This window comes from Pocillopora damicornis, chromosome 1, assembly GCF_964200805.1.
Source record: "Pocillopora damicornis chromosome 1, jaPocDami1.2, whole genome shotgun sequence".
In the NCBI taxonomy this organism is placed as follows: Eukaryota; Metazoa; Cnidaria; class Anthozoa; order Scleractinia; family Pocilloporidae; genus Pocillopora; species Pocillopora damicornis.
The window spans coordinates 11,502,014-11,521,065 of NC_142670.1; the positions used below are offsets into that span (position 1 = coordinate 11,502,014).

Below are 19,052 nucleotides of genomic sequence, written 5' to 3' on the forward strand. Positions count from 1 at the left end.
GCTCTCAAAAAACTTTTCCCTCTGGTCGGAAAGTGAACAATTTGTTTCAGATTGAAATAAGATTTAAGAGTCGTTTCGTTAAAGTGGTTTAAATCGCCGACAAGAAGGATTCCACTGTTTGGATGTTGAGACTCAATTGATGTAAGGCAATTTAATAAATAATCTTGCATTTTCGAGTCAGGAGCTGACGGTGGATGGTATATAACTCCAGATATAATACTAAAAAAGCCTCTAGGGAGTCGAGTTGGTCGCAGCTTTGCCCACAGGACTTCAAAATCAAAGGCCGGATTCTCGTCGACCTCGGAAAAATCGAGAACAGAAAAAGGGATGGATTCCTTAATGTACATACACACTCCGCCGTGAGTGACCTCCTTTCTGTCCCGTCTGATGATATTATAACCATTAATTACTATTACGGAGTCCGGGATATGTTGTCGCAGCCAAGACTCAGTAATGCAAACAAGGTCGTAATTAGCATTTTGAACAACGTGGCTTACTTCATCAATTTTTGGTGCGAGCGACATCACGTTTGCTAGAAACAGCGATGGTACAAAGTTTCTTGCTTGCAGTTCTGGTACACTTGTGAATTGGGGTTTGGTGGTGATGGAGATACAATTCGACGGGTCGTGGCCACGTAAGTTAATTTTCGCTTTGCTGTGGTCCTTTGGTCTCGGATTGACTTGTGTGATCTTGTAAGTACGATTCGCTTCTTTGGTTTTTGTCGATCTCCCAGCTCTCTTTCCACGATAACGTGGCCATAAATTCTTAGCTAAATTGTTTAGCAGAGGTCTTGTGCAAGGCTGAGCCATTTGACAGAGTTTTGAACTACTAAAAAGATGAAAATATAAGGAGCGCTTCAAAGTGCAGCCATACGTGACGCATACACGTGTCGTCCAAGTTGAACACAAAAGTGATAGTCTGCATGACGTTTTTGCAGGGGAGAGTTGTTTTGGAGGCTGAACATTAAACTATGGCCGTTAGCTTCCGTTGGTTTTCTGATCAAGTAACGATTAACTTTATGTAAACTCACATCGAACTCATGATCTGAGATAACCGAGAAGAAATCCTTTGACTCGGAGTTTGCCGTGGTATAAAAATAATAATACACCTTCATTAACACACGAGTGAGTTAGTCCATCACTGTTGAAGGCATACGAAGTAACTAGACCCACGAAATGAAACGCGCAGTATGTCATAGGCGAGATGAATAAAAAGGAATCACTTCCATTTATGCATACGAACAGATGGCATACTAGCTTTAGCTGCCCGTTGATAAAACAGAAGTTTGTTTAAGACAACTTCCATAGGGCAGAGCTCATAAAGAAACTACAATTCTTAACATCAATTACTTTTGAGCTGCTTCTTTACAAAACTTCAATTACACAAAGTGTTTTATAATGCAGTGGGTTTTTTCGATTGTATTAATAAAAACAATGCTCTACATCTGGTGGAATCTGCTTTTTGTCCATTGGTCCGTCTATGACAGAAAGAACAAAAATGGAGACAAACGCCATCACCATGTGATCAGAGATCATGATTTGCATTAAACTCTAAATCGTACGAAGGGGTTTTACGAGGATGCCGCAAATCCGCAACTGTAAAGCGTGGTGAATCAACATAATAACTCTCAACGGCAACCTTTGATTATCTTGGTTACGATGAAGTGGATGATAAATGGCCATGAATCCGTCAAAATTTCCAACACCCTTTTAACATGCTTTGTGCTGGGTAAGTACGACGCTAGTTATTCCTGTTTTTTCTTAGGTAGCTATGACACCGTCGAAATTAACTTTCCATTTTTCAAATATTTGTTTCGATTTTCACTCCTACGGAACTCTAATAACGAAACAAACCGAACTCTACACATGTCCTTTCTAACCTATCGGTCCATCATTAAAGCAAAACTTGGGGATCTTTGTATCATCAACATTATCATTATTTTAGGTTTCTCAATGTTTTTCACTTTCCATACAATTCCAAATAATTTAAAAAAAATTAATAACCCGGAATGACACATTCGTATAGGTGTAAAGACAGCTATTGACAGCAAACTATATTAGTATCGTGCGCTTGATGAATTGCGAGATGAGTACAACTGAGTCCAACAAAGTGCACAATGTTTTTTAAAAGTTTTGCGCTATGTTAGAACTACCTTTGTAATATCTTGACTTTCCATTTGCGAAACATTTATATCGATTTCGGGATGTCCTGTGAAAGTCAGCCAAACCAATCCGTGAAAAAAATTGTCAGGTGGTGATTATTTGGCACTCTTAATTAAAACAAAACTTACCAGACTCTAAAGATGTCCGCATTAAACTCTTAGTTTATAACTGAAGAAGGATCTCTAATAAATTGGATTCCTGAAACAATTTATACAGAGCAAAGTAATCATAAAGCAAATAGCACAAGCGAGACATTCACGCGGTGGTCATGTTTTTTGCGTCATGGTGGTTTGCAAAACAGCTTTGGCAGCCATATTAAGGATGCAGGAACACAATAGCTTAATTGCTGTCGTTTTATATCACTATGACAAGATATCAAAAGGGAAAGACGTCTCCTCTTTTTATGCTTCAGATGGTTGTTTTACATTCGACGTGCTTAGACAAACGATCGAAGTTAATCAACCGGGTCCACTTTAATTGGAACTAGATAGACTGATTTCAAGTTTGATATTCGACCGGGGGGTTGGAAAAAACATGGTTGAATTGGTATACTTTTTGCTTAATCATCGTACATTAAAACACCATACCTCTTCTTGAATTTTGATAACTGATTTTCAGAAAAAGCTGAGGGGTTAATATGAAGTGCACTCACAGAGATATAATTGAAATAACCCTTAGAAATATAACAATTTTTTATGTGTTAAAATTCAGCAATGAACTCCTTTTTTTCTTTTTTGATTTATGCGCAAATAAAAATAATTGGGCTTTTAATAAAGTCCTCTATCCAGTCCTGTTTAAATTCTGTCCAAAGGACGTTCGCGAGGGTCCACTGTATCCTTAAAAATGTTTCCCTTGTGTAACAAGTTTTGTTCAACTGGTTGTTAAATTGCACAGATGCTGCATTTTATTGAGATTTTCTCCGTCTGCTCCCTAAGGAAGGAAATAAAAATCATGGGTAGATGTTACAGGGCATATAGCAAATAAATGCATTAGTACTGGTCTAACTCGAAATCTAATAAACTTTTCATTGTTTCAAATGTTATTCTTAAGATGAAAATCAATTTATTTTCTCATTTTCTCTTCTACAGTCATCTTTCATTTGTTGATGGATTTGCCAGGAACAGGTTAGTAATTGTAATTCCAATTTTAGCATTTATGTACCTTAAAATGAACGGAAAAAAAACAATATCTGACTGATTTTGCTAACAACTAGTCACAGACTTTGTGATTTAAAACGTAAGTGTCGTGATATTGCGTTACACGGTCACGCCACTGGGCCGATGAACATCTTTATATTTAGAAGACTTAGGAGACAACGAATACACACGTGGCGGCAGTCGAGTTCGCACAATAAACAACCCTTTTGAGTTCACAGAATCGTGACATGGTGTCAGGAGTGGGATCGGCTCACCCCTAAAGATGACAGAAGCAGCTGAAGCATCCATAGTTGTGCCACCAGCGCCGACTCAAGTTTTTATTCCCCCGTCAAATTTGCCCCCGCCGAAAGCGCTTAATTTTGACGACAATTTAGCCACCGCATGGAAATCGTGGAAAGCAGCGTGGCAGCGCTACGAAATCGCTACTGGTGTATATAAACAAGAGGGCATAGTTCGTGTGTCGACATTACTAAGCATTATAGGCGAGGATGGCGTCAGAGCCCACGATACCTTTATTTGGAACGAAGACGAAAACGCAGACGACATTTCACAAGTCCTGAAGAAGTTCGACGAATTCTGCATTCCTAGGACACAGGTCATATATGAACGTTATAGGTTCAACAACCGAAACCAGGAACCAGGCGAAAACATCTCGACGTATCTTACGGAGCTTCGAACGATCGCGAAAAACTGTGCACACGATACAATCACACCAGATGAAATTTTGCGTGACCGCCTCGTGCTAGGCATACGGGATGATCGCGTCCGCGAGAGACTTCTCCGTTTGAATGATTTATCTCTCCTACAAGCAGTTGACATTATTAAGTCGTCAGAACAGACCCAACAGCAAGTAAAGCTAATGGCTGGAGGAGACACTGCAGTTCATGCGTTACGGAAGGCGGGATCGGCAGAAAAACCTGAAGAAGAACGACAACTTAAGTCACAAGCATTTAGAAGACCGTCTAAAGAATGTGGAAATTGCGGAATGGTGCATGGACGTCATTGTCCCGCGTATGGAAGAACATGTTTTAACTGTGGGAGTATGAATCATTTTGCGAATAAATGTCGCGCTAATCCCCGAGGAGTGAAAAGTAGAGTTTCGGCGGTCCACGAAGCCGTCGACATGGGAAACGACCCCTACTACATTGGTGCTACTACTAGTAAGAGCAAAGGCCAGGAAAAATTGGCAGTGGTCAAACTCCACATTTATGGGCCAGATCCCAAGACAGAAGTCCAGTTTCAAATAGATACTGGGTCGCAGTGCGACATTCTCCCGGCCCAATTATACAAGCAAATCACTGGGGACACCCTCCTTCATCGCCTCAAACCATGCCAAAAGGAAATAGTCTCGTACACAGGGGATCGCCGCAAAATTGCTGGTAAAGCTACCCTGCCTGTGTGGTCCCGTGGACAGCGGAGGTCAATGGAGTTTAACATCTTAGACGGAGACTATCAACCGATTTTATCATTGAACACCAGCCTCAATCTTGGCTTTGTGAGTTTGCATAATTGTGACGTCCTAGCATTACACGTCAAGTGTCCCAAAGCCTCCTTGCTCGAAGAGTATGAGGACGTATTCGACGGATTAGGGGCCCTACCGGGAACATACAAAATAGCCATAGACGAACAGGCGCAACCAGTGGTCCACGCACCGAGGCGAGTGCCAGTAGCCTTGCGTCCATGCATCAAAAACAAGCTGGACGAACTTGTTGATCGTAAAGTTATTATTCCAGTAACAGAACCGACGCAGTGGGTATCCAGCATGTTGGCCATAGTGAAGCCAAACAAAGTACGCATCTGTATTGACCCGAGAGATTTAAATCGTGCCATTCGGCGAGAGCATTACCAGTTGCCGACTATCGATGATGTGGCCTCCCGCTTAACAGGTGCCAAGAAATTTACTCTTTGTGACGCCAAGGATGGTTTCCACCAAATCCTCTTAGACGATGCTTCTAGTTTCCTGACAACGTTCAATACGCCTTTTGGGCGTTATAGATGGGCCCGCATGCCTTTTGGTATCTCAAGTGCGCCTGAAGTTTGGCAGCGACGCATGCATGAATTCGTAGAAAATTTAGAAGGAGTTGAAGTTATCGCTGACGACTTCCTCATCGCTGGATTTGGCGAAACTGACGCAGAGGTCAACTCGAGCCTTGAAAAGAACGAACGTGCGTTCTTCAAGAAATGCCGGGAGTGGAACCTCAAGCTCAACAAACTCAAGCTGAAAAGATCTCAAACCGAAGTGCGTTTCATGGGCCACCTCTTGACTCCTGATGGTCTAAAGGCAGACCCAGCCAAAGTTGAAGCTATTTTGGATATGCCACCGCCGACTGATGTGAAAGGCCTGAAGAGGTTTTTGGGGATGGTCAATTATCTGGCCAAATTCTTGCCACTCCTGTCCGACATGACAGAACCTTTGCGAAGGCTTGAGGACAAGGACGTCTAGTGGTGTTGGCTTCCACAGCATGAGAAAGCATTTACCACAGTCAAAGAATACTTGGCCAAGGCCCCGGTACTGAAATACTATGATGTTACTGAAGAAGTGACAATCCAATACGATGCCAGCATAACGGGTCTAGGTGCAGTAGTGATGCAAAAGGGTCAGCCCGTTGCCTTTGCCTCGCGAGCTCCGACCGACACCGAAACGCGTTACGCTCAAATCGAGAAAGAGCTCCTCGCCATAGTGTGGTCAACCGACAAGTTCAATCAATACATACTGGGACGCGAAGTTGTACACATCGAGTCTGACCACGAACCACTAAGGGCAGTTTTTACCAAGCCAATACACAACTCACCAAAGAGACTCCAGAGAATGCTGATGGCCCTTCAGAATTACTCCCTGGATGTGCAGTATAAAAAAGGGGAACTTATGTGGGTATCAGATGCACTGAGTCGAGCATACCGCAACACCACCGAAGCCTCCAAGCACGATACAAGTCTGATCTGTACACTTGCCGAGATAGATCATTCAGAAAACCTCTCGATTGCACCATACAGGCTCGCTGAATTCAGAAACGAGATTGCCAGGGACCCTGTGATGCAAAAGCTAATCGGAGCAATCAAGGGTGAATGGCCAGTGTCAAGGAAGTCCTGTACCCCTGAGCTGACGCCTTACTATGACAAACGAAGTGAGCTTATAGAAGACAAGGGACTAGTATTCCTGGGGGAGCGATTGCTGGTACCCCCTTCCCTGAGAAAAGAAATGTTGAAGCAAATTCACCGATCACATATTGGAATCGAAGGGTGTTTACGTCGCGCTAGGGAGGTCCTCTATTGGCCCCTCATGAATTCGGAAGTAAAGGACTTTGTTTCCAAATGCTCAATCTGCCAGTCGTACCAGCCAGATCAGTGCCGCGAGGAATTGCAACCGTATCCGATCCCGTCGCGTCCCTGGTCGATGCTAGGTGCCGATTTTTTTGACCTTGGGCAACAACATTTCTTTGTCCTAGTCGACTACTGGAGTGGGTTCTTTGAAGTCCAGGAGGCTAAGGTGGCCACATCTGCTAGCGTGATAGCTGCGTGTAAAGTACAATTCGCCCGCCATGGGATACCAGACGTGCTTATTACCGACAACGGACCTCAGTTTACGTCATCGGTGTTCAGTGCATTCGTGAGAGAATGGCAGTTTGAACATAGAACTTCGAGCCCCCGTTACCCCCAGTCAAATGGCCGCGCCGAGAATGCCGTGAAGACCTGCAAGAACTTGATGACGAAAGCGAAAGCGGATGGGCAAGACCCGCTGTTAGCCCTTCTTGATTGGCGCAACACCCCAACAGAGGGTCTAGGAACATCACCCGTACAGAGACTGATGGGACGCCGCACACGCACTTTCTTACCAACCCATGAAATGCTCCTGCGGCAGCCATCACACCAGGAAACAGCCACCAAATTAGCTGAGCGCAAGAAAAGACAAGCTCAACAATACAACAAAAAGTTTCGCCCTTTAGAGGCACTAAAGTGTGGACAGGCCATCAGGATGCGGCTTCCCGGAAGGGAGGAATGGAGTCTGGGGACCTGCATGAAAGCCTTGGGGAACAGGTCTTATGAAGTTGAAGTTTGCGGCAGGCGATACCGACGCAACCGTCGGCAACTGCGCCTGACCCCGGAAACAGCACCACCTATGAGTCTGGTAGAACTAACTCCGCCCGAGTCTACCATCAAACCGGCGCCAAATCTGACAGAGCCAGGACCTCCTCCACCGGAGTTCCATGGCGAGACCAAAACAGAGAGAATGCCACCTGAAAATGAGATGGGAACTGAGCTTGAGCCACAAAGGATTGAAACTCATCGATCAGAACGCAGACGTCGACCGCCTTTGTGGCATCAGGATTACCATATGAACTGAACATTGAATGATTGAGCCGCTACATAGTTGTTGGGTTCTGTTTCTATCTTTTTATGATTTCAATGAAGAACAATGTTTTATCGATTTTATGTGATTTGAACAGTGATCGAAACCGAACATTAAGTATTAATTAACTTTTGAAGATAAACTTTGTAAAAAGGGGAAGATGTCGTGATATTGCGTTACACGGTCACGCCACTGGGCCGATGAACATCTTTATATTTAGAAGACTTAGGAGACAACGAATACACACGTGGCGGCAGTCGAGTTCGCACAATAAACAACCCTTTTGAGTTCACAGAATCGTGACAGTAAGTTGGAGAGCAAAACAAAAAAGTCCAAGAATAACGGTGCCATTACCCTGATCTCCCTGATTTCCACTTTTAAAACCTTGTCTAGTTCTAATTTTTGCTTCATTGGCGTAGAGATTTTGATGCTTATCGTTGGTTATTAAAGTTAATTGGATAAAAAATACTTTCTCGTATCCATCATGAGCATTATTACATGAATGTAAATATATGAAAATCATATACGTGCACTGCAGTTGAAGAAAAGAATATGGAAGCGAACATCGCAGTTATGAACACTACTTAAGCAGTAGTGAATATATGGCCTGAAAAAGAAAACTAGCTGCCAGTTGGCTTGTTAGCTCAGTTGGCATAGGCTGCACTGGTATCGGAGAGGTCATGGGTTCAAATTCCGCATATAACCGTTCATAACTGCGAGGATTGCTTCTACATTCGTATCAGCATTATTGTTATAATCAGCGTACATTTCATTTATTTATTTATTTATTCCTTTATTTTCTTCTCATAGAGTGCCAAGTAACCTGTTTCAAAAACTCCTCTTACATCTTTTCGAAAACGGTAGGAAGTTGGGATGGAAACAGGGATATCTGCTTCAGTCAGGGAGGTTACTTAGTCTCCATCGAAACTGAAGAAGAGTGGCAGTTTATCAATCATGAGGTTAAAAAGCGTGTTACTTGGATTACTAGTGCATGGCACATTGGTTTAGAGAAGGAAGGCAGGGTTTGGACTTGGCTGAGTGGAGAACAACTGAATATTTCGAAATGGAAAGTTTCTGAGCCAGGAGGTAACGACAAAAGGGCGGAAATATCCAATGATGGAGGTCTCTTTAACGGTATCCCTTCGGGTGATGAAAAAAATGACTACATTTGCGAGATGCCGGGAGGTAAGATCACATTCTAACCATAAAGTATATTATGTGCCAAAACATTACAGTCTTGCACTTGTGTCAGGAAAATTTATCTTGTTTCTTAGAAGTAAAAATATTGCTCACACAATATGCTCAGCTCACCTAACTTTTACGTGTGAACGATGAATGAACTTTTAGGCACGTATTAGTAGTTGAACATAATGCCCATGGAAATTTCCGGGACACATGTTTTCTAATAATGTTTTGATCACTCTAGAATTTTCCATATTTTGCATGATTGCTTGCAGCCAGAAAAACAGCGATCGAAATTGTATATTTCACAACTTTTGACAAGCGCGCTGCGGTTGAGTTTTGTTACTCAACGTTACCGTACGCATTTTTGCCCTTACAATGAAATGTTGGGTAATGTGGTTCCAATACAAAAATATAAAACGCGGGTTGTCTACAAGGGAATAACACGCGATGGAGAAAAGTGTAATGAGGCAAAATGGAATTTGATTGGTGGAATACAATTCAAACAAGAAAACACGAACAGGCTATTAAAATTTATCTTAAAGCTTTTTCACCTATTTGGGAAAACTCAAAAGGAAATATATCATTCTCTAGTATTTTAACGTCTAGTTATCAAAAACATCCCAAAGCTTCATCTGGGCATCAATCACAGAAGGCGTGTGCGAACGACTAAAATAGTAAAAAGGAAATAAGAGTGTTCTGTTTAACCAACGAAACATCTAGTGCATTTGAGAGTTCCGATCGTTCAGAGCGACTATTTTTTATTCTGCTTTCCGTCCGCATTTTTGCCCTCAAAGTGTAATGTTTATGCAATTTTTTCTTATGATATGGTCTTGATGTTTATTTTTCTTTAAAGATTCATCAATTTCTACGTCATACTCGCCCTCGCCCTCGCCCTCGCCCTCGCCCTCGCCCTCGCCCTCGCCCTCGCCCTCGCCCTCGCCCTCGCCCTCGCCCTCGCCCTCGCTCTCGTCATCGGCCTCAACCTCGCCATCGCCATCTCCATCGCCGTCGCCATCGCTGTCGCCATCGCAGCTGGTATGTTTTCTAAATAGTCATTTACCATTTTTACGCATGTCATTTTTCAGGATCTTCTCTGTGACACAAATGTTTTTTTTTAATTCTAGGCAAAGGAGTATGTTTCAAAATTATGCGGAATAAATATTACCAGAAAGGGTTCCATAAAGGTATCCAATTTTCATAACTTAAAGGCTTTTTAACTTTGATAGATAAACGATAAAAAGTAATTATTACATGCACACCGAGATTTAAGTGCCAAAAAGCATCGAGATAAAAATAGTCTCTTCACGCCAGAGAAGCCAGCTCATTGGTCCTACGATTTTTTTCACCAGTGAAAAACGACGTATCGATTTTCACCTGTGAAGATATCTGTGTTGCTTGCTCGCCGTTCCTCTTGACTGACAAATAACACATTCTAAGAGCTTAGGCGTATTTTTCTTCAGAAAGATGGCTTCAAATCAGACAAACCGTTTTCAGAGCCTAAATTCATCAGTGGAAGAGTTCACAGAGGGACAGGAAAACGAAAACACCAAGAAAAAGACAGAACACGAAGTTGCTCTGTTCCACGAATTTCTTGTTTTGAAAGGCGGAACGAGTCTCGAGTTTTCGCTTCTATATTTCAAATTTTAAACTTCCGTAGAACTATTTCGACATACTTTCAGAATGTCTTGTTTTAATTATAAATAGTTCTTCCTTTTAACGGCGTTTTTGATTGATGATTTAAATGTAAAGTATTTTACAAGGAAGCCATTTCAGTGCAACTCTCGAACTGCGAGGCGGTTTGACGCGCGTTGTTTTCCTTTGAAAGAAAATAAAGATAAGTTTATCTTTGAGTTCTGTTCGCCCATGAATTTCGGTATGTATATATTAAATAAGTTATTTCACGGTTAGTTCGCTTGTGCGATTTTTATTTACTCTTTGTGTGAAAATCGCACGCGCTCACCAACCGTGAAATAACCTATAAATATATAACCTTTAAGGATGAACCACCACTCAAGCCATAGGAGGGGAGAATGGTGAGACTTAAAAAATAATCCAGTCTCCTAAAAGAGTTCTTTGGCCAATGAATACCCTGAACACCATTTGGGGCCTCCCGCTGGACTTTTTCCACATCTTTAATATGAATTGTAAATGTGAGACTGGCCAGTCAATGACATGGAAATATTTTATGTAATTGTAGGAGGCAGTTGCTGTGTTTGAAGATTTCACCATAAAAATCAAAAACATCTCAAAAGACAAGGCAGGCAAGGAAGAGGTTAAAACACTGAGAAAATCCATCTTTGAGGTGGCAGAGGCCGTCGAGAAGTTTGCTCTTAATTATAGCAAGCGACACCAGAGTGGAATGAAGCCTTCAGAAAGGATCGTTTTCCAAAAAAGGGGTGAGGCTGTGGCACTCAATTCTGTTTAGTTTCAAAGTCTATTCCCTTGTTACTTACTGACTTGCTGAGTGACCAAATGAGCTGTCCTATTCCCTATAGCTAGATGATGTAAGAACTCAGTTATAAACCCAACTTTCTAGAAACGTTGTTGTTGGATGTCATCTAATTATCTGTTTTTTTTAATTTGTTTGACACTGATTTCTCGCGGTGGAGAAGGAAATTTAAGGTATTCTTAAACAATGAACAAGTGAGAATCGGAATCCTTCAAATTGTGAAACCTTTCTCTCGCTCTGTCATTGGAAACTTTTCTTAAATAATAGATCGGTGAGTAACACTTTACTAACTGAAATTGACAAATCTAACAAATACTTTCCGCTTGCTTCATTCTATACACTGGGCTCAAAATTGGCCTATCGTCTGCACTGCATATAAATGCAAGACTTTTAACCGTACTTGTAAAAGCTCCCCAGTGAACTCTATAGTTCTCCAAAGAGACGGTTCGAGGAACGAATTGAGTTTTGACAATTTTAGTCCGTCCAGTACTTCTCACTTTTTCAGCAGTTTTACATTTAAAAATGTTTTATAAATGGTTGAAATCGTCGAATAGTCCTTGAAGGGCAAATGAGATACAAAAAATACAGGTCCATCCGATAAGATTATTAAATATTTGTGTATACCGCAAAACGCATGTTTGTGTAGGTGTGCTATTGCAAATTTCACCATAGGTGCTTTCATTTGTCATTTTTTTCCCGACAGTTTTGGTCATTCAAAAAGCCTATCGCCAGAATGCAAGTTGCCTCCTCTTTGAGGAACAACAATGGCAAGCGAGGATTGATATCGCTTCTTCAAATTTTGAGGAAAATGGTTCGTATTAACTACTGTGGTAACTTTACAGCTTTTAGTATTACCTTGGTTTCTCCAATCGAAATTTCTGTATTGAAATAGTCTCGTATAAATGCGCCTCCTTAGTTTACATAGTCTATCTTCTTTAATCATTTGCCTTCCTTATAATGTTGTTTAATAACTTTTTTGTTGATTTTTGGGGAGTTTTAAGGATCACTGGTAGTTGCGTCTATGTACAAGGATCTCCATGACCTACTTGTGACAGATCAAGTCGTCAGGAATGAAACAGGCAACCAAAGGTGACGTTACTTTCATATTATTCCATGCCGTTCACCCCCGAAAACACATAACTCGGAAACACATAAGATCTAAGTTCAACTAACCTGAACTTAGGGACTTTCCAACAACCCTAACTAAGAATGGAAGACTCCCTGTTTGTCTCTGACCGTCCCACCTTCATGAAAAATTCGCTTGAATCTATCAAAAGTATGTAATGTTGCTTCCTTGCTTCTGAGCCATTTTCAAATAAAATTTCCTCATAGGTATATTAACTCCAGGATAATGGCCGTAACTATGGACCCCAAGGCAAATAAATTGGGAGAAAAAGTCATCCTAAAGTTCAAAAACCTAAAGGTAACATGAAAATTAGCTGCAATGCGTTGTTTGTATTTATTCTGACAAGATAAAATCCATTTTCAGGTCTTGGCAGCAGAGAAGCGCTGTACGTTTTGGAGTGGCCTCAGAAAAAGGTAAAAAAACTACAGTATATTATTGTATGGTATTAATTCCTTCTTAAATTAAGTTAAGTACGGAGGAGAATGAATGAACTTTCTCAGATGTTTTTGCGCAGATGAACACTTTCCTGGAAGCCAACATGTTGTCGTTTTTAGAGCGGGGAAGTCTGCTTGAAATGTTCTCGCAGCTATGACTACAACGGAAGAAAATCTAAGCGCAAAATTGTCAAACATCACCTCTTACCCAAACGATGAATAATTTTTTAACTTTACTTTTTTTCATGTCTGACAGATTTTCAGAGGAAGGATGCCATGTAGTTACATCGGAAAGCAACTCAGAAGAAACAGTTTGCAGCTGTAATCATTTGACGCATTTTGCCGTCTTAATGGACTATGACGGTAGCAAAAAGGTAATAGAGTTATTTTTGCCTTACTCAATAACTAATTTTATGGGCTCAATTAACTAACTCAATATTGTCATTTAATTTCCGTTTTTTGACACAGCTCACCGCGGAGGACGAAACAATTCTGAAAATTATCACTTACGCGGGACTGAGCCTTTCCATTGTCGGAATACTTTTAACATTAATACTTTATTCTTGCCTCACGTAAGTAATGTACCTGAATAATAATGAGGTAGATTCTTAACTCTCCTCAACAAGGCTGGTAAGAAAAGAGATCTCAGTGCAACTCTCCATGCAAACAAGAACATGCATTTGGGATAATTCACGAATTCAAGAAACATTTCATGCCCCATCACGAACTCTTGAACAACTCATGTCTTCAGTCTGTTGTTGTTATTGTCGTTGTTGCTTTTGTCTAATTCATTATTTTCTTTTTTTTTTTACTATTATCTCATCAGAGATGTTTGTCAACCCCTCTCTCAAATTAGACTGAGTGTTTCTGTGTCCCTTGGAGCTGGACAGATCATCTTCCTCGCCGGAATAAACGCCACAGGAAACAAAGTCAGTGGCCTCTCCTTCTGTCTATAGAATGAGTTTACTCTTTGCACCGTAAATATCTTGTCGAAAGGAGCACGTTAAGAAGTATACGAGAACATTTTCTTTTCACAGGCTGCCTGTGTTACAATAGCAGCTCTGATGCAGTATTTCTTGATGGCCGCTTTCTGTTAGATGCTGATCGAGGGAATATATCTCTACTTCATCGTTGTGAAAGTTTACAACATTAACACCAAGATGTTCATGTACCACGTCATCTCATGGGGTAAGTTCATTATTCTACAACATGCATTGGTAACTGTAACCATGCATGCTTTCGGATCGCCAAATCTTGTGTTGTCATACAGTTAAGTATTTCGATTTCTTTCCTTTCTTTATGGGTAGGTCTTCCAATGATCATGGTGGCCATTTCACTTGGCATCGCTGCTAGGAAAGAGGGGTTACAAAGCTATACGAGTGATAAATAGTAAGCAAAATGATTCAGCGGTTTCTTCTTCCTCTTCTACTTCATTGCATTCTTTCTTTTGTAGTTTTGTATATAGTTTAGTATCATTTCATTCGCTGAAAATTTGTCTTCCTTTTACTTCTTTGAGTTTAGTTGCTGGCTTTCCTCGACTAACAACCTGACCTGGATATTCGTCGCCTTCGTGGCTTTCATTGAAATTGTGAGTTTATGATTGGTGTTGGTGATTGTGATTGTGATTGGTATACCTGCACTAATTACTACCAATGCAAAGACTTTTTCATTACTCTTTCAAATGGGAGTTCAGTATTTCCCATACGTCCTCACACGATATTTAACATTTTCCTTTTTTCCTATTTACCCACAATAAACTTTGGACGTAGCTGCTGTTTCGGGGATGTTGGTCAATTTTTAACCTGGTATTTGCCTTCATAGGCATGAGATAGCTTCATATATTCTCTAACTTTTACTACATAGTATGAAAACAAAAACGTCTCCCCCTTCCTTGTTTCACATTGATATACCAAGATATGATTTTGGCGCAAAAATAACTCATAAAGCAACATTTCAAAAGGGAAAAGGAGCAGAAAGAGTAGGAAATATTGCATTTGTATCATTTAACATAAGGCTTCACTTGGCGTAGTTCTTTCAGTGTAGACACTTTTGTTCGCGATTTCTTTAGCTCATTGGTAGAGGACCGAAGCTGATACTCTAGGTCCCACGGTTGATAGTTCTATTTCCCGTAGGTAGAGAACTCTACGCCCGACCCTTGTCACAAAACTAGTAACGTCTTTTGCAAGAAAGGATCCTCTCTCATTTCGGCGATTCAACTACCATATATGAATACTTAATTTATTTTTATTGTACATTTTAGCTCAACGTCTCGATACTCGTACGAGTCATAAAGGAGATGACCAATCTGGTGCAGCCAACAGCGAAAGACAACCATTTTCAGCAAATACGGTAAGATTCACAACATAAAACTAAAACAAAATAGTAGAAGAGATTGCCTGTGAGGCTATATTCGCCAAACTTTCTCCTTCCTTAATCAGTAAGGCCTTACGATATCTAAAAATGAAAATTCAAACGAAAAAAAGGAATATTTTCTTTTAATTCCTAGAATTGGTATCAAAGCATGCGTTGTGATGATTCCCCTGCTGGGTGTCACATGGCTATTCGGTCTCCTCTCGCCTTTACATAAGGCTTTCGCCTACATATTCACCATACTTAACTCTACTCAGGTGAGTGTTTGATTGTAACTCTCAAAAAGCATTCAATCTCGATTACATATTTAACTTTCTAACCAAGTGAGACACCATTAAAATGGTCAGATGATATTTATGAAAATTTTGAGAAAAAAGACAACCGTTAACTATGCAAGAGAAGACAGTTCTCCATTTATGAGATATGCAAGTTTCCTCCCTTCTTGGAAATCTTAATTAGATATTTGACTAATTTATTTGAATATTGTGAAAACTAATGATCTTGGAATAATTTTTATGCTGCAGGGTTTCCTGATTTTCGCTCTACACTGTATGCGAAACACACAGGTGAGAAAAAATGAAATTGATTACAGACTCATTGCATATCATCACGTTTTAGTGTTTCAATAAATATCCGAGGGCTTAGAACCATATTTCATGTTTCTCATCTATCTGCAGATCAGAGAGCGATTCAAAAGAAAGATGAACATCGTTTTTCCATCCTCTATAAAAGACAACTCCGCAAAGAACAGCTCACGTGTCAATCCAAGTGAAGTTGGGGATGCATGGGCAGTCGAATTGCAGTATTGTGCTGAATTTGAATCGAAATCGCACTTAACTTAAATAACTGGATCCAGCCAATCGGAAATGACAGTCAATTACTTAGAACAATCACTCATTTAAAAGTGATTAGTCGCTTGCAATAGGTCTGATTTACAATTTGCAGGTTAAAAAGGGTCGTTCTAACCATTATTGTTTAAGCATTCAACTAGTTGTAATTGTGACTATAATAACTATTATAACTATTATAATTATTATAAATAAATAAACTAAGCTATAAATTTAACTTTGTAATGGCTCGGTATGTTGATGGCATGCCTTTCGAATAAGACCACAGTCTGCGACATACGCGGCGGAAATTTATGCCAGGAAATCACGACTCGTCTTTCTTTAAAAAGCACTCTAGGACGCAGCCTCAATTACTTGTATTCATTTTTTGATTCTTGCACGCTAACTCTCTGCGCTCACCGCATGAATGTTTCATCCTCTATGTTTCACTCATTGAGTTTCAAACTTCTCATCAAACACTGTTAGTACTTCTAACTATAAGTTATGGTTAATAACGGTAAAAAAAGTTTCTAGACATTTCTAGAATGCCTAGTCATGCTGACATGTATACCAAGGAACTTTCTGGAGAATTTTATGAGGTTACGTAGCTATGGTGTAACACTACAAAATAGCTGTGTTTAAAAATTTCAGAATTTTCTAGAATACTTGGTATATAAGGACTCAGTCGTACAGAAGCAGTACTTGTTGCCCTAGGGAGTGACTGACGTTTCAGAAAGCTATACCAAGAGAGAGCTACTGTGGGAGATTGCTAATTTCGGAGGACTTTGGAGACAACTGTGAGATTGTGTCAGTGGTGAGCTAAGATATAGTTTGCTAAGATATAGTTTGCGGTGATAGATAGGAAATGGCATAAACTAAGAGATTCTATTAATCTCTTGCGCAAATTCCATGAAACAGCGATTAAAGAACATTTACACAGAGTAGACAATTTAGAGGAAAATGTCTAGCGATAGAAATGTGGAGTATCCCCATGTGCTTGGTCTTCAAATATCACTACAACGGAGAGGCCAGCATTGAAGACGAATTTCGACTGGCGAGAGAAGGAGTCCACTTTGTAGATGTGCCTAGCAGTTTACAATAGTCTAGACTACGTCATGTCTATTTATAAGTCAACATGATGACGAAGCGTAGGATTTAGGCGGAAGAAGGTACAAAAAGGAACGTTCTGAAATGCACAACTAAATTTCTCTCTACGTTGCTCAAATGCGCTGGCCGGAACGCTTCAAGCTTCGACTGACTCAATATATCGCAGCTAAGACGAGCGAACATTCCAGAATAAATAATCACTTATTTTATGAGCGCGGAGAGATACTCAGAGAGTAGAATGTCTCGCCCACAGAGCACATCACTACGACCCAGGAACGTCTCGCACTCAGACCTTTTCACCCCACCGCTCCTTCTGAAAAGCATTAAAAGTTGGAATTCAAACATTATACTTCGAAGGTGATGGTCTGCATGACGCTTTTGTAGGGGAGAGTTGTTTGTAACCTGAACACTAAACTATAGCCGTCAGCCACCGTTGGTTTTCCGATCAATTGGCGATCAACTTCATTTAAATTCACATCGAACTCTTGATCTAAGAAAACCGAGGAGACATTCTTTGACTCCGAGTTTGTCGTCATATTAAAATAATAATACACGTTAATAAACACGTGAGCGAGTTAGTCCATCAAAGTTAAAGGTGTACGAAGAAATTAGACCCACTAACTGAAACGCATAGCATGTCATTGGCGAGATGTAGATAAATAGCAATCATTTCCATTTCTGCATACGGACAGATGGCATACTAACTTCAGCCGCCGTTTAATAAGACAGAGGTTTGTTTAAGACAACCTTCATTTAGCAGATCTCTTAAATAAATTATCATTCTCAAGATCAGTTATATTTGAGCTGCTTCTTTACAAAACTTGAACTACAAGAGTATTTCAATGCCGTGAAGTTTTTCTATTGTATTAAGGAAAACAATGCTTCACATATGGCACAAGTTGGTTTTTGTTTATTGGTCCGTTTATGACAGAAAAAAAAATGGAGACTAAAGCCATGAACATGTGTTCAATGATCATGATTTGCATTAAATTCTAAAACGTACGGAAGGCTTTTTATGAGAATGCCGCAAATCCGCAACTATCAAGCGTGGTGAGTCAAATATAAGCGTAACGATAACTCTCAACAGCAACCTTTGATTATCTTGGGCATGGCGAAGTGGATGGTAAATGGTAATGAATCCGTCAAAATTTCCAAAACCCTTTTAACATGCTCTGTACTGGGTAAGTACGACGCTAGTTATTCCTGTTTGTTCTTAGGTAGCTATGACACCGTATAAATTAACTTTACAATTGTGAAACAAACGGAACTCTACACATGTCCTTTCTAAACTATTTGTTCACCATTGAAGCAAAACTTGGGGATCTTTGTATGATCAAGATTATCATTATTATAAGTTTCTCAATATTTTTCACTTTCCATACAATTCCAAATTATTAAAAAAATAATAACCCGGAATGACACATTCGTATAAGTGTAAAGACAGCTATTGACAGCAACCTATATTAGTATCGTACGCTTGATGAATTGCGAGATGAGTATAACTGAGCTGTTCAATTTTTTTTTTTTAAGTTGTGTGCTAGGATAGTACCAACTCAGTAATATCTTGACTTTCCATTAGCGAAACATTTATATCGATTTTGGGACGTCCTGTGAAACTCAGCCGAACCAATCTAAAAAAAAATGTCAGCTGGCGGTTATTTGGCACTCTTAATTAAAACAAAACATACCAGACTCTAAAGATGTGTAAATTAAACTTTTAGTTCATAATTAGAGAAGGATCTCTTGTAAATTGGATTCCTGATGCAATTTATACAGAGCAAAGCAATCAGAAAGCAAATAGCACAAGCGAGACATTCATGTACTTGCTCGACAAGTTGGACGTCATGGACAATTAAAACATATTTCTCTTTTAAATTATTCTCCTTT

At 40.2% G+C, this 19,052-nt stretch overlaps 2 protein-coding genes across 2 annotated transcripts in view; one reads left to right on the forward strand and one right to left on the reverse strand.

Annotated features, from left to right (window-relative positions):
• LOC149051961 (uncharacterized) overlaps positions 1 to 19,052 on the reverse strand; it is a 193,801-nt gene that overhangs the window by 50,856 nt on the left and 123,893 nt on the right. The gene's annotated exons all lie outside the window — the stretch shown is intronic.
• LOC149051965 (uncharacterized) overlaps positions 3,244 to 19,052 on the forward strand; it is a gene marked incomplete at its 5' end in the record, with an annotated part of 48,483 nt that continues 32,674 nt past the window's right edge. Inside the window, 2 exons of the mRNA XM_089200163.1 lie at positions 3,244 to 3,286; positions 8,478 to 8,789. Of these exons, the coding sequence (XP_089056289.1) occupies positions 3,244 to 3,286; positions 8,478 to 8,789 (355 nt within the window). The remainder of the gene's footprint in view (positions 3,287 to 8,477; positions 8,790 to 19,052) is intronic.